Below are 15,000 nucleotides of genomic sequence, written 5' to 3'. Positions count from 1 at the left end.
CCGTTAGTGAAAGCTCTTTGTCCAACCAACTTAAAACTGCCTCTGCCCCTCTGGGTCAATCAAATCAATATGCAAGGAATGCAAGCATTAATCTCTTCTCCTCTCTCCCACTCTCTCTTTCACTCTCTTTCCCCCTCATCACTTTCTCATGGCTGACCCCCTCACGTCAGTGCCACCAGTCTCCTGGTCTGCAGGGGTGCTTCTGTGTTTGTGTTTGCCTGCGGGGGTCACACGTCTCACACAAGAGCCTCACTTTGGAACAGTTTCATTCCCTAAGAGGCGAGGAGCCTGACAGCATGTTTGTTTTGAGTGCTGTCAGAGGGAGGGTGAGTTTGCTGGGCAACATCCCAATAACAGGGGAAGAAAAATATCTTCCAGTCAGGTCAACATATTATTTGGTCTATTATTGTTTTGAATTAAATCTACTAAAATATTTCAATAGCATCAATGTATACTGATGCGCAAACAAGCACTACTTGGGCTTAACACTGATCCAGCACAGCCCAACAGCTGTTGGATGTTAGAGTTTGTCTGTGTTGCTGCCATTTGCTGGGATACCATAAAGCCCCTGAAAAATGTAAGTTGTTTGCCTGCTCTGCATAAATCACAACCCAAAGTTGTCTTTAAATGTACAGTCATGACTTGAGCAACATACCAAGACATGGATACAAATTGGTTTTAGGTGATCCATCCATTTCACTGTAGTTTAGGAATCACAGTTCATCAAAATACAGGGGGGGGGGGGGGGGGTGATACATGATATGAGAACTACAGGTTGTTCTCAATTGTTGCTTTTACTACTTAGCTTACAGAGCAAATTAAAAAGACACCGTACTGTCATGAGAGTCACGACAATGAAACGAACTCAGTACAAAACAGCATGCCAAATCAAATCGGCACCCCTGAAGCCGTCATACGATGGGTGTGTGTGAGGTTTGTATAGCACGGATGAAGGCAAAGAATGGGGTTCTTGAGCATGGCTCGTGAGAAGGCCAGGGGGTTGTTAAAAGAGATACCCCAAAACAAAGGCTCCCACCACGATAAAGAGCTTCCCCTACCGCTACTGCTTTGCTGCAGGTCGCCTGACACGGTGATCCAAAGCTGCTTTGGCACAAGATGGGAGGTGCAGCAGTCTACACAAGGAGGGTGTGTGTGTAAGTGTGTGTGTGTGTGTGTGTGTGTGTGTGTGTGTGTGTGTGTGTGTGTGTGTGTGTGTGTGTGTGTGTGTGTGTGTCTTTGTGTGTGTGTGTGTGTCAGTCTGAGTGTGTGTGTGTGTGTGTGTGTGTGTGTGTGTGTGTGTGTGTGTGTGTGTGTGTTTGTGTCAGTAGAGCTGAGGCTCTGGCTGGACTCTAGATAAAAGGCTCAGCAGGGTGAGTGTTAAGGTGGGATGACAGGGGCGCAACACTGCTTTGAGCCCCATAGAGGAGGTGAGCATCCGCACCACAGAGTTGCTGGGGAGAGGGCAAACGGCGGCTCAGGACGTCAGGGTTTCAGGGCCCTGGTCACGGGGTCGCGGTCCACCAACCACGCCCCCACAGCCCCTGTCCTCCCATGTCATGACATCAGAGGACAATTTGTGTGCAATATCATTGGTGTCAGAAAACACGCGACAGCAGAGAGCTTGGCAGTCTCACAATCCCATCACACGCAATAAGGCAATGTACACTAATATAATTAAAGAAAGGAAAATAGTTGATATTTTGCAATTTGAATATATCTTGGCACTAGAATTAAAATGACACTTTTATGATATTAGAAATAAATAGGTTAAAATCTATTCATTATTCTATTTATACATTTTGTCAAAATAATTCCCCTAACAAAGTTTCCCTAAAGGTTGCCCCAAGAAAGCTCAACACTGTTTTCATAAGAATAATTTGGGATCTTATTGTATTTAACTGTTCTGTTTTACGTCCTTGCATGGTAGTTGAGCTTGACACAGCTAAAGGACCTATGGTACCCTCATGCTGGTACAAGATCAGCGGAAAAGGCTCTGCTCTTTCAGTAAATATGATTAAAAAACCTCAGATTTCTTCCACCGTGGTTTCCACAGAGATATCAGCGATGGACTCATCCTCCCTCCTGCACCCCTTTCCATGTCTCTCTCTCTCTCTCTCTCTCTCCATCACCACCTATCTATTTTCTCACTATCTGTTTCTGGTCTGTTTCTTTCCATGGTACCCTCATACTTTTACAAGATACAGTATCGGAAAAGGCTCTGCTCTTCCAGTAAATATGACTAGAAATAACCTGCTCACGGCATTGAATTGTTACCTAGAAAAATCCTAGCAGATACTCGAGAGAAAACGACTCCATCAATGAAGTCCTTTCTATTCTGGAACACCAACTAGCCTTGCAGAGGAATAACCCAAACCCCAAACCATCGGCACTGTAATGAAAAGTGAAAAGTGATTGATGCTGAGTGTATACACCCCACATATGGCAAGCTTCACTCAACACTTTGCCATTCGCAGACATCTGAGGTCAGAGTTCTCTTACACGTGTTTTTCAAAACACTCTGACGCTAAACCCTCATCTAAAAGCTCTCCTTGTGATCTAAGTCTCAAGCATGGTCTGATTTATTTTGCCACACATGTTGACCTGCAAAGGATATCAATAGACAGATAGCGTGAAATAAAATCAGAACATTTTCAAGAACATAATTAGGTTCAAACGCCTCACGCCCACAGACATGGAACCCAGAAAGAGAGATAATACGCAAAATATCCCCGCTACTCTCTCCCCACTCTCCATCCATCTCCCAACGGAGCGAGCGAGGGCAGCACAGAGAGGGATGAGATGGGCACACATAGACAATGAGGGGAGCGAGGCGAAAAACGACATGCACATTTTGGCGTTTAGAACGGGATTGTTTGCTGTCTAATCTGGCCCACCATCAGACAGTGCAGGACGTGCGTGTCGGCCCTGCTCAATGGAGGCACAAGGGCCCGGACAGAGATGGTGGTGGTGGAGGGGGGGGCGGCAGATTTTGGAGATCTGTGGGTGGGTGGCGGGTCTGGTAGTGCGTATGGATGAGGGTAGGGTGGGACGGAATGGTGGGATCATTGTGGAAGTGGAGAATGGATGTTTCTTTTTCTCCTATGGGGGGCTTTGGAACGGACGTTGTTTGTATCTGTTTTCCACAGGCCTGATCTCCACATGGGGCTAGGGTGGGGAAGTCACAGTATGTGTGTGTGTGTGTGTGTGTGTGTGTGTGTGTGTGTGTGTGTGTGTGTGTGTGTGTGTGTGTCTATGTGTGTGAGACAGGCCCCGTTCTTACAGCTGCAGCTCAGGGGATTAGCTGTCATCCACAAGGCAACATTACACAAGTAGCCTTTGAACAAAAGTCATGGATACTATTAATGATATGGTAATCCCTAATGGAGCTACCTCCCAGTAGTGCTTACACCCACATGGGAAGAATGTCCAAAAGTCCTGGATGCAACTCCCCTCAACAACACTGTGCCTATTGTTGCCATGGCAAGCTTGGTCTGAGGCCTGCACCCATCTTGATCCAGTATTTCCCCAAATTTAGATTCCCCCCTCTCTTTCTCTCTTTCTCTCTGTCTCTCTCTCTCTCTCACTCCCACACCCACTCCCACCCGTCGGCTTTACACCCCTATCACCCCCATGAATAAAAATGAAAACCCCAGAGATGGCAAGAGCAGAGCGAGAGAGAGAGGAGAGAGTGAAAGAGGGAGTCACAACAAAGAAAAGTAGCAGAAAAACAAAGTGACTTGATGCGGATCAACCACGGATTTCTTCCACCATGGTTCCCACAGAGATATCAGCAATGGACTCATCCTCCCTCCTGCACCCCTTTCCATGTCTCTCTCTCTCTCTCCATCACCATCTATCTATTTTCTCACTCTCTGTTTCTGGTCTGTTTCTGTTTCTCTGTCGCTTTTGGTCACCCTATGAACAGCACACACATGTTGCCCCTTCTTTCTCTCTATCCTCTTTGTCTCTCTTCTAACTCCATCAGGATCACACAAATCCACACCAACATTCACTCTTTACCTCAATCTCTTTCTTATGGGCCTTTCTCTCAAGGCCGAAATATACTATGACTCTGTTACTTCGTGGTCACGCAGTTGCCTCAACAAACTTGTTTTCATTTAAATTGGGCTTCAGCCTCGTTCCTCTCTTGTCTCACCACACAGACCAAACAGACACCAAAGAGTCCTCTGGGGCCCATCTACAGGTGTGGAGGGTGAAGCTTCAGGAGATGGGGGAAGCTGTTTCAGCCAAACTCCAGGCTTAGGGGAAAGGCCCGTTATTCAGTGTAAATGCTAACCATGAGACAGGCCATGTTGAGGAGGGGATGTTAAGCTCCCATGAGAATCACTAGCTCTTAAAAGCCAGCTGGGACCACCCAAAGTACTGCTCTAGTCTGAATGACTTTTAGCTTCAGGACACAAATGAGGGTAGTGGATCTGTCCATTATTTTTCATAATTATTTTAAATGATTTTCACAAAACAACTACAGTAACTCATCATATCATGCGCAATCTTAGGGCAATTTAATTTCAGGAAGTCTTCAACTCCTTTTTTTAGTCCAGTATTCTACATTGTTAGTGATCCTTTGCATCCTTTAATAAAATGGTTAAGAGACAAATAAATGTATGAGGACAAGCACATGTTTTTTCAGCACTGGCCTTTTTGTACAAATTACGTTTTCATATGGTGGCAGGGGCACACAAACGTTGCGCACCCAGTAGAATGAAAGCCATTTCGGCCAGAGCAAACTCGTTTAGGCCTAAGAGCGGTGTTAATCTGCACCGGTCTGACGCCTGACAGCATCGGCTCTGTTTGACTAATATGTCAAAGCTTCGGACAAATGGATGTTTGGGGGGGGGGGGCAATGTCGGAAAGGCGCGGGGCGACTGAAAAATGCCACACAGGCACTGACATCGGGATCAATCCGATTTAGCATTGGAATGATTTAGCATTTCTCATGTTTGAATAAAAAGAGAGACAGAGAGAGAGAGAGAGAGAGAGAGAGAGAGAGAGAGAGAGTTTGGTTAGTGAGATGCTAAGTCCCCACAGTGTCAGAGCAGTCTCAGAGGGCTTTTCTCCCGTTCTTGTGTGAGAGCATAAAAGTTTCCTTTCTCCCCATTCAGAGGTCCCTCGGTGGCCAAGCTTTTTCCCCACTGTTGGTATTACAAAATCCCCATTCAATATAACCCTTGTCACCTGTCAACTAAGCCAGACTGGTTTTCTAGGTCTTTATCCCCTCCAAACACACAGACACAGACTCCCCCAAAACAGATACACAGATACAAAAACCACACACACACACACACACACACACACACACACACACACACACACACACACACACACACAAACATACACACAGACACACACACACACACACAAAGACCACATGTTAGTGAGCTGTTACTATTGCAGTTTAAAATTCATTGGCCTGTCTTGTTTGAGAAAAGTTTACACTGTGTAGTTATTATTGGCTGTTTAGGAAACTGGGGGTCACAGAGGAATCCACATGTGTTCCTTCCAGTTCACTACTTTAATTTAATTTAATCTTGAAAACTATTTCGTTTAAAACTGATAATGAGTTGCTTTACATCACAGGAACCTGGAAACGGTCTCTTTGCAATTATTTTATTGGCTATTTTTGGAATTGTTGGAATATCAAGATAGATGACAAACAAGGAAATGTTAATGAATAAATACATTTAAGAAACACCAGGCGTTATTATAAACAAGTAAATAGGATGCTGTATTAATACATAAATATATTCATATATATTTATATTTTCTTAAATGCAACTGGTTTGAAAACTTGTCAATTTACCCAAGTTGGGTAAATGGACCCATTTAGCATTTATTTAATACAAATAAATACACAAAATGTACAAATGTACCATTTGAAAAACTCTTGAGAGCATATAAAATGATGGAGGGCAGAGGGTGTGTGTGGGGTTAACGCAGGTCGCATTACATAGCCACAAGAGAAGCACACTTCACAACTACGAGGAATGCGAAGGGTAGAGAGAGACAGAAAAGTAAGGCTGAAGAGAGAAAGAACAATGGAATGAATGAATATAAAGAAAAGAGTGGGACACTAACAATGAAATAAAAAGAGAAATAAGGAGATGAGAGGAAAGCAAGAAGACAGAGAAAATGAGCTAATGAGGAAATGAGACAGCCAAACCAGAGCAGTCATTGGTGGAGTGGGGGTGGGGGTGGGGGTGGGGGTGGTAGTGGTGGGATTAGCACCTCGTATCGAAGGCGGCCATAAAGATGGGATACTGCACGTTTCCGTAGGCGTCCAGTGGCAGTCTGTCCAGCAGCTGTTCAAACTCGGGCTCAGAGATCTCCAGTTCGAACCTGCCGGAAGATACACCACAGGGTTGAGGCCAAGAGCCAGTCACAGGCCAGGGGTCAGCAAGGGGTCAACCAGGGGTTAGAGGGTGCAGGGCTGTGTTGGGCACCCCTCATATGGCAGCGTCAGTTAGCCAGAGCCCAACGTGCCCCCAACATACACTGGTCATTGACCCCACTGACAGCACCAGGAGAGTAGAGGGCACTGGCCCCCACACTGCCAGGTCAGAGGTCAACCCTCTCCATTGAGTGGTCATCCAATCTAGATGGACACGGTAGGACCTATCTCTCAATCAAAGGATTAGACCACTTGCACACACACACTCAAAAACACATGCAGATACACACATACACACACAGACACACACAAACACACACACACACACAAACTGATGCACACACTCACATGTAGGCCGGACAGCACTCACTGACTTTCTCGCTTCAGGAATCAAATATAAAGGCAAAATGAACTTATCAAAGATGATGAAATTAACCAGGAAGCCGATCAGCCCTAATAGACTTGCACTCCATTGATAAGGAGTGTGACCATTACAAAGAGTTGAGTGGATTATTCTGGAAGACACCTATATTAAAACATCAAGTTAGTGACTGTTGTAACCAGGAAAAAATTAAAAGGCTCTCCAAATATGTATCTGTAAAAACTAAAAGACATCATTGTTCAATGCCTGACTCATAAGGACCCTTTATTATTGGCTTTTTATTACATCATACTACTTTCCAGGACCAGCAATCAAGCGGAGTGCCTGATTAAAAGGGGGCCACTGACAAACTTACTGAAACTCAAACTATCAAGAAAAATCTCTTTCAATTTTTGAAACATTATGCTCAGTGTAACACCATGAGTAACATTTGAGTTCTTTTAAGGGTCAACAACTATTTGTCTCTCTGATGTGAAACAACACTGAACTGTGCATGTGGTCCCTTTGTAGCAGTAGTAATAATACAAATTCTTTGGGGCTATTTTTATTTTTTTTAACTTTAAGATTCACTCATCAGTGGATCATTTCAACCATAGATCAAACTATGTTTACGTGATCCAAAGGGCATGAGAATAATGCATAACGAGAAAAATAACAGAAGATTTGTTTATAACATTTTGTGTTACATTTTTAACACCTCTGTGTTGGTTACTAAAGCAGACACATAAAACACACTTATGCACAGGAAGAAAGACACAATACCTGCTCTCCACAGCGGCCCTGAACTCCTCCTGGCTAATAGTCCTCTTGTTGAATTTGTCTATGCTCCTTGAAACAGAAACACACACCATAAACACAGATACATGTACACACACACACACGCACACACACACACACACACACACACACACACACACACACACACACACACACACACACACACACACACACACACACACACACACACACACACACGAACAAAAACACAAACACACTTACACCACACACACACACACACACACACACACACAAAAACACAAACACAAACACACACACACACACACACACACACACACACACACACACACACACACACACACACACACACACACAAAAACACACATAAAAACACAAACACACACACACACACACACACAAACACACACAGTCTTTATTTATAGCAGCTGCATTCATATCCCTCCCCACTACTCCAGTTCTCAGTTGCATTCCGTCTTGGCAAGAGCGGTGAACAGTGGCGTAATCCCCCAGTTAAGGCCCTGAGCTGGTTAATGGGTTGCTGTAATGGATGACCTGGGCTAGGCTGTGGAGTGGAGGGCAGGTTCTCTCTTGAAGGTGAACTAAGGATATGTGAAAGGCAAGTCCTTCAGTGGAGGACCCAGGCTAATTAGGGTGGCTGGCACAAGGAACTGGGGGTTGCACCTTTATAATGAAACCCTTTAACTTAAGGCACAAGAGGGCTGTGACCTCAGCAACATGGTGAGAGGCCTCAGCTAGGATGGTGATGACACTCATGGTGGGGACTGAGTGTGTGAGAAAGAAATGGTCATATAACATAAAAGGAGTACTCTCTGGCGTTGTGTGTCACAAAGGAGAAAACGTTTTGTTTCTTTTCCTTCGCTCATCTCAGGTGCTGGTATTGAAAAGCAGAACAATAGAAGAAAAGCCCACCCAGTAATATATTGCTGCATTTATGCCAGATGGTATATATATTCGATGTAGATATATAAGTAGGCAGATAGAGACATACAAATAGATAGATGCATACAGCACATATACATAAATAAATAATATATATATGTACACACAGGCACAATTGGCATATGATGCACAGCTTGTATTAGTAAAGATATATCTACAGAGTGACACAGAGGGAGATATTTTATTTACTAAAAGAAAAGAAAGGCAAGAGAGTGACAGATTGACTGGGACTTAGCTCTGGACTTGGCGAGGATTTAAAGATAGACAGTTGTACAGACAGATGCTGTAGTGCACTCACTGGAAGGTCTGCAGGAGGGACAGGTACTCGGACTGGAACAGCTGAGTCAGTTTGGCTTCCACAGCTGTTATGGAGGAAGCATGGCTTATGTTTTCTTCCTGATGAAACCTAGACACACACACATACACACACACACACACACACACACACACACACACACACACACACACACACATAACAATGACCTCCTATTGCCATCGGAGGAAGCATGGCTTATGTTTTCTTCCTGATGAAGCCTAAAAACACACACATACACACACACACGCACACACACACACACCTCCTATTGCCATCTGGAGGAAGCATGGCTTATTTTTTGTTCCTGATGAAACCTAAACACACACACACACACACACACACACACACACACACACGCACACACATAACAATGACCTCCTATTGCCATCGGAGACATATAACAACTGTGCAACAGAAGAGTGGACAGATTCAGTTTTAAATCTGTTTGCCTGAATTCCAAACTACATCACCTCGCCTACTAAATGCTTCAGCGACTCTCGCCTAAAGTCACAAACACCCTGTCGTAACACTAACACACACACACACACACACACACAAAAACACACATACACAGGTCTCTAATACCAGCCACCCCAAACGCAAACCCCACAACCCAGTTCACTAAGCTTACATCATCCCCACCTCAACCCCCCCTCTCCTTTTCTTCATCATAGGATGGACCACATCCATGGTGACCATTGCCATGGTGACTTCCTCACATGGGTGTGGATGTTTTTTTTTCTTCTGACTGTTGGGGTTGGGGAGGGCGGGGGTCTTGAGCTCATGCTCAGCGCCTGTGTTTGCCTGCGCCTCCTGATCCTGAGTCCAATCCCTTAATCTGGGGAAGCCCAAACACAGCAGCACCAGCTCAGTGTACTTCACTCTAAAGACTGAGCGATGTGGAGATGCTGTCCACGGCCTCTGTGTGTGTCTGTGTGTGTCTGTGTGTGTGTGTCTGAGGTGACCCTGGGCAATGACAAACTACAGGGGCTAAGCCTGTTAGAGGGATGATGAGCCCCAGTTAAAGAGCGGAGATGGAGTAGAGTCGCACAGGCCTGGCGGTTGGCATGGCGAGGTGCTGTGGCGTGGCAGGGGGTGCGCATAGGCAGAGACACAAAGGGTTGCCAGCTGAAGGCCGCAGCTGGCCGAGGTTACGGAGCACTGCAGGCCACAGGGGACTTAATGTAGATCTGAATTAGGACTGGTCTGATGCTAGTTGGATATGCAGAGTGTACATTATGTCAGAATGTAATGCTCGTGTCATGTAAGTCTGATCTGTTTGGGTAGCTGACCTTTGACCCCTGTTATGTTCCTCTGCTCCATGGGTTCTCTTTTAGGCTATTCCTGTTGGTGGTCTTTTGTTGTCCTATTTTTCAGGCAGATTGGCTTTACCTGGGCATCTTACCTGTCAAGCTCACCCAGGGCCTGTCTGCTCTTCAGTATGAATGGAGCTCAGCCTAGCTTGAAGATGGTAGAATGGTTCAGCCGGTGGCATGTATTGACTCTGAGCCATTTGATTGTCTTTTGATGCTCTTCCATTTTCCACTTTAAGAAATAAACTCTACATTTTGAGCTGAGTTCTGTGTTGTGTTCCCTTTCTGTGGCCGTTAGTGTGGCTGACAATAACACCCCTAACCTGTGTTTGGGGTTGGAGAGGATGCTGTGTGTGACGCCATCTTCGCTGCGATCCTGGAAGCGGCGCAAGAATTGAGGATAGTCAGCGCCATTCTTGCGCAGCTCCATGCCACAGCGGGCCAGGAAGAGGCCCAGGTGCTCCCGCTTCAGACGCAGGTCAAAGCTCCGCAGCACCTGCAAAAACTCCTCCCCTCCCACCTGAACACATAGCACACAGGAGACAGGCCAGCTGTCATGTAAGACATACAGTAGGTCCAACCTAAATGAGTGGAACAGAATGGAATCGCTGAACAACAAACAAAACTTACTTCCAATCAATCAATCAATCAAACAATAAATCAATCAATCAATTGATCAATCGAATCGCAATTAAATAATATAAATCACTCCATTGTGTAAGTTAGAGTACATGCAAGATGGCCAAAACAACATTGTTGAAAAACCTACTGATGGTTATAATGGCCTAGAGTGGAGTTAAAACATAATTAAGCCTTTGGGAACTCTAATGATCCTACATTTGCTTCAGCTGTGATGCATTCATAAACCCCACCCAGGAAGGTGTTCAAGGTTAGTTGCAATCATGGCTAAGACTAAAGCAGAATTTATGGTTGTCCGTTTACGGAGACATGGAAACACGGAGAGCCCTCTCTATCTGGGCAAACCCTCTCCGAGCACCTCTCTGTGGCCTGATGTGCACCTCCCAATTGTTTTAACTATCTGTCTCCGTCAATCCGTCAATACATCACTGTCTTTGTGGGTAGTAGTATGCCAACATTAGATAGCTGGCTCAGACACCTTGCAAATCCCCTCAGACGTATTTTTCAGTTACAATAACGGGGTTATTACATTGCACAGTGTCTATTTCTCGGTAACTTTTAAAGAATCTAAGAAAAAAAGACAAACATACAACTTGTATGGAAAAATACCACCATCTACAGAGTTTGGTCCGTCACCATCTTTTTTTATTATTGATTTGCAACACCCACAACCGTCGGGGAACCATAAATGAAAACGAGTCCGTTGAGGCAACTGCGTGACCACGGAGTAACGGAGTCGTAGAAGTATATTGAGCCCTTAAGGAGCTTCCACAAAAGCTGAGAGAGGAAATAATTTCATTGCACCTGAAAGGAATTCGGTATATGGGCCATTCTCCCGAATTTGTGTAATATGCAGTGCCTCAACAATAAAAACTATTTACAAAACAATTAGGTATTTAGGCATAGATATTTACTAAGAAAATGTTATGATCTATATAAACCCAATGCATTAAATGAGATAGTGATAAGCTAAATATATACAAAACCATCATTTATAGGGTACTTTCTAATGGGAAGTAGCTGTCCCCAACCCTGACATCTAAATTTCAATGCCTTTAAATAACACTTTTCAATTTTTTTTAGATTTTTTTCAATTATTTAATTTCAAAGATCTTTATGATTGGGTTGAAACAGAACTTGGAATATTGAGATTTATTGTGGGTTTAATTTTTAAATAAATTAACTATACTCAAAAAATCATGTCCCTAGTTTTCATGTCACTACCGAAACACAAGAGTTTTAGTCCATTGGCTGAGCCTGTGTTTTAGCCACGACCCTGCATTTTTGACCATACAGTGACACTGCATCCCTGTCTATCATGATTGAATGGCAAGTAGCTAAATCCCATAGTTTTTATATAAATGTGTTCCAAAGTCTGAAAATCGACGTGTAACCTTAAGAATTGTCACTACCGAAACCCATGTTTTCTTCTATTAAGTAAACCTTTTGGGGTTTCATGCAAAATCTTATGTTTGTATGTGTGTACACCTCTTCAAAGATTTGTTTGGAAGCCGTGTGCTTGCTAGAATTCTTTATTTATGCTTAAAGTTAGCTAGATTTATCACTCCTGAAACAGTCACTACTGAAACATATGGTAGTGACCAGATGATTTCGGTAGTGACAAAATGAAATGGTAAGTTCAATCCCATAATTTTTAAATAAATGTGTTGTGTGGACTAAAGGGCGGCCCAGAGCACCTTTTGGAAATTTTTGGGAGAGAAATGAACATCCATCCAACAGTGCAGTCACTACCGAAACAGTGCACTCACTACCGAAACAGATACATTGAAAAAATTGAAAAAAAATCATTTGTATGCATTTCATTGTGAAAACCTTCAAGAAATATTTGTAAAAATACTCTTCAGAGAAGGGAAGGAAACACAATCTGAACAGGTCTATAATAATACTTTTTTACTATAGTAAATGTGATGTTTCTGTAGTGACAATTTTTGGAAGAGGAAAAACATTCCAACACATTCTGAAAATACAATATAAAAATTGACTGTTCTTTTACTAGAAATGTGTACTTTAGATACGGTACAATATACATACGGACAAAGTTTTGGGAATAAAACATAAAAAAATTCAAAATATTTCCGACGTGACTTTGCACCAATTCGGTAGAATGGCCCATATAAGAAGATTTCCCAAAGATTGAACATTCCAAGAGACACCATTGGTAGCATTATAAGGAAGTTTAAAAGTTATGGCACAGCTGCAAACCTGCCTGGCCGTGAGAGAAATTCCAAAATGTCATCAAGAACCTTTAGCAACGTAATCAGAACAACTAAGAAAAAAAACCTGTTAATACAAAACGCCTACAGGATGACCTGATGAAGTGCGTCAGAGGCAACTATAAGACAAGCACTGAATAAACAAGGACTCCAAGACGCACTCCGCTCTTGACCAAGAGGAACATCAAAGGTTGACTAGAATATGCCAGGAGGAATTTGTACTGGATTGCAGAGTTTTGGGAGGCGGTTCTATAGACTGATGAAACTAAACTGGAACTGTTTTAACACATGGACCAGTTGTATGAGTAGTATGAGTGGTATATCTGGTGTGAGAAAGGCCAGGCTTATGACCAGAAGAATACCATCCCCACGGTCAAGCATGGAGCTGGGTCATCGATGATGTGGGGATGTTTTTCTGCTGCAGGAACTGCCAATCTTGACCATATACCTGGCATCAAGACAATGATCCCAAGCATGCTTCCAAGTCAACCAAAGCTTGGTTGAGAAATAGTTCCTGAAATGTCCTAAAGAGGCCTTCTCAGTCCCTGGATTTAAACCTTTGGTGGGATATATAGAAGGCAGTTGCAGCACAGAAGCCATCAAACACAAATAAGCTAGCGGCTTTTGCATGTAAAGAATGGGAAAAGAATCCAACAGAGAGGTGAAAGAAGCTTGTCATCACTTACCGAATACACTTATTAGTAATGATAAAGGCTTAAGGATGCTCCACAAAGTACCGAAGCTAAGGGTTGAATAATAGTGCACATGCAAATTTGTGAAAAGTGTTCATTTGAACTCAAAGTTAAGTCAATTTATGTTCTCGAAATAACTCAAATATGTATCAATACATATTTTTTGATTGCAACTGTGTGTGTTTGTGTATATACATTATAAATATACTGTATATGTAAGATACCTCACGCAATCATGAATGGAGGTAGTCATTCACATGTCACAGCTACTCAAGTGTAAAGTGATTGGGTGAATGTAGCTTTACCTTCCCAGAATGCTCTGGGTCAAGCCGCTCAAACTCCACCTTCATCTTCTGGACACCCTCCCTGAACCTGTCCTTAAGCCAGGTTTCCATGGTGATAGAAAGTTGGCGGTCCTCTTCAGCCTTAGACAGGGCCCTGGGTCGCCCAGTGGCTAATGGGAGAGATAGGTGAGGATGACGGCAAATTAATGACCTTTTACTTTTTGTTGTCATGTTCATTGGGTTCCCCTGAAGATGTTGGTATCTAGACATCTAGGGCAATACTCATAGCCGATTGCTGTTTAGGCACTACTGTAATATACAAAACCCTTAGCTGCATCACCTGCAGAGATAAATGGTTGCATCAGGATTACAGAGGGCAATTATTATAATGTATTCATTTATTTGGAAATTATTAGAACATTTGGACACCCACTATGTAGCACAAGTAAGGGATAATGTATAGAACGCAGGTAATTATCGGGAAAATAAGCCCCTCTTTGTGGTGAAAATATAAATGTATGATCAGGGTATTTTCAGTGGAATTTGGGTGTCTACTAAAAATCAGCACATTGGTGAGAGAGTTTGTGTAGGTCTCCAAATCTCTGAATGACAGGGCAGTGTAGTTTGCCACTCTATGGAGAGTAGGGATTCAGTGTTTGAGCGCCCTCTATGGGAGAGACAGAGTCATCGAACTGAATAAAATTACTTTCTTTATGTAGAACCATACATTTTCCATAGATGATACATCTGAAACACATACTTTTCACATCTTCATTTTGGAGTGGTATTGTGATTTTCTGAACGTTATTATCAAGGGTGTCCAGCCTCTTTCTTTTGCGAAGCCCAAGTTTCTTAAGTAAAACCTTGAGTTTCACAGCTCCAAGTGCATCAATGTCAAACCTATTAAGATAAAGAGAAAGAGACACAGAGGGAGATTTAATTTCACTTCAAGGTCTGATTGCACTGAAAGTACTGTAATGAAAAAAACACCTCTTCCACAACTTCTCAAACT

At 43.2% G+C, this 15,000-nt stretch overlaps 1 protein-coding gene across 3 annotated transcripts in view; it reads right to left on the bottom strand.

Moving 5' to 3' along the window:
- Nucleotides 1-15,000, bottom strand: part of LOC308364065 (EF-hand calcium-binding domain-containing protein 6) — a 34,335-nt gene that overhangs the window by 10,923 nt on the left and 8,412 nt on the right. For 2 of the 3 annotated variants that reach the window (XM_080837033.1, XM_080837032.1), the window contains 8 exons: nucleotides 14,979-15,000; nucleotides 14,749-14,888; nucleotides 14,010-14,158; nucleotides 10,463-10,659; nucleotides 8,809-8,916; nucleotides 7,554-7,619; nucleotides 6,758-6,790; nucleotides 6,247-6,357 (listed from right to left, as the gene is read on the bottom strand). The exon at nucleotides 14,979-15,000 is cut by the window's right edge and continues 116 nt beyond it. In XM_080837033.1, the coding sequence (XP_080693159.1) occupies nucleotides 6,247-6,357; nucleotides 6,758-6,790; nucleotides 7,554-7,619; nucleotides 8,809-8,916; nucleotides 10,463-10,659; nucleotides 14,010-14,158; nucleotides 14,749-14,888; nucleotides 14,979-15,000 (826 nt within the window). The remainder of the gene's footprint in view (nucleotides 1-6,246; nucleotides 6,358-6,757; nucleotides 6,791-7,553; nucleotides 7,620-8,808; nucleotides 8,917-10,462; nucleotides 10,660-14,009; nucleotides 14,159-14,748; nucleotides 14,889-14,978) is intronic. The other variant, XM_080837034.1, reaches the window with a different exon arrangement.

Source organism: Sprattus sprattus (genome assembly GCF_963457725.1).
Source record: "Sprattus sprattus genome assembly, chromosome: 4".
Lineage (NCBI taxonomy): Eukaryota > Metazoa > Chordata > Actinopteri > Clupeiformes > Clupeidae > Sprattus > Sprattus sprattus.
The sequence above is the reverse complement of the archived record's forward strand: the minus strand, read 5'-3'. Positions and strand labels throughout refer to the sequence as shown.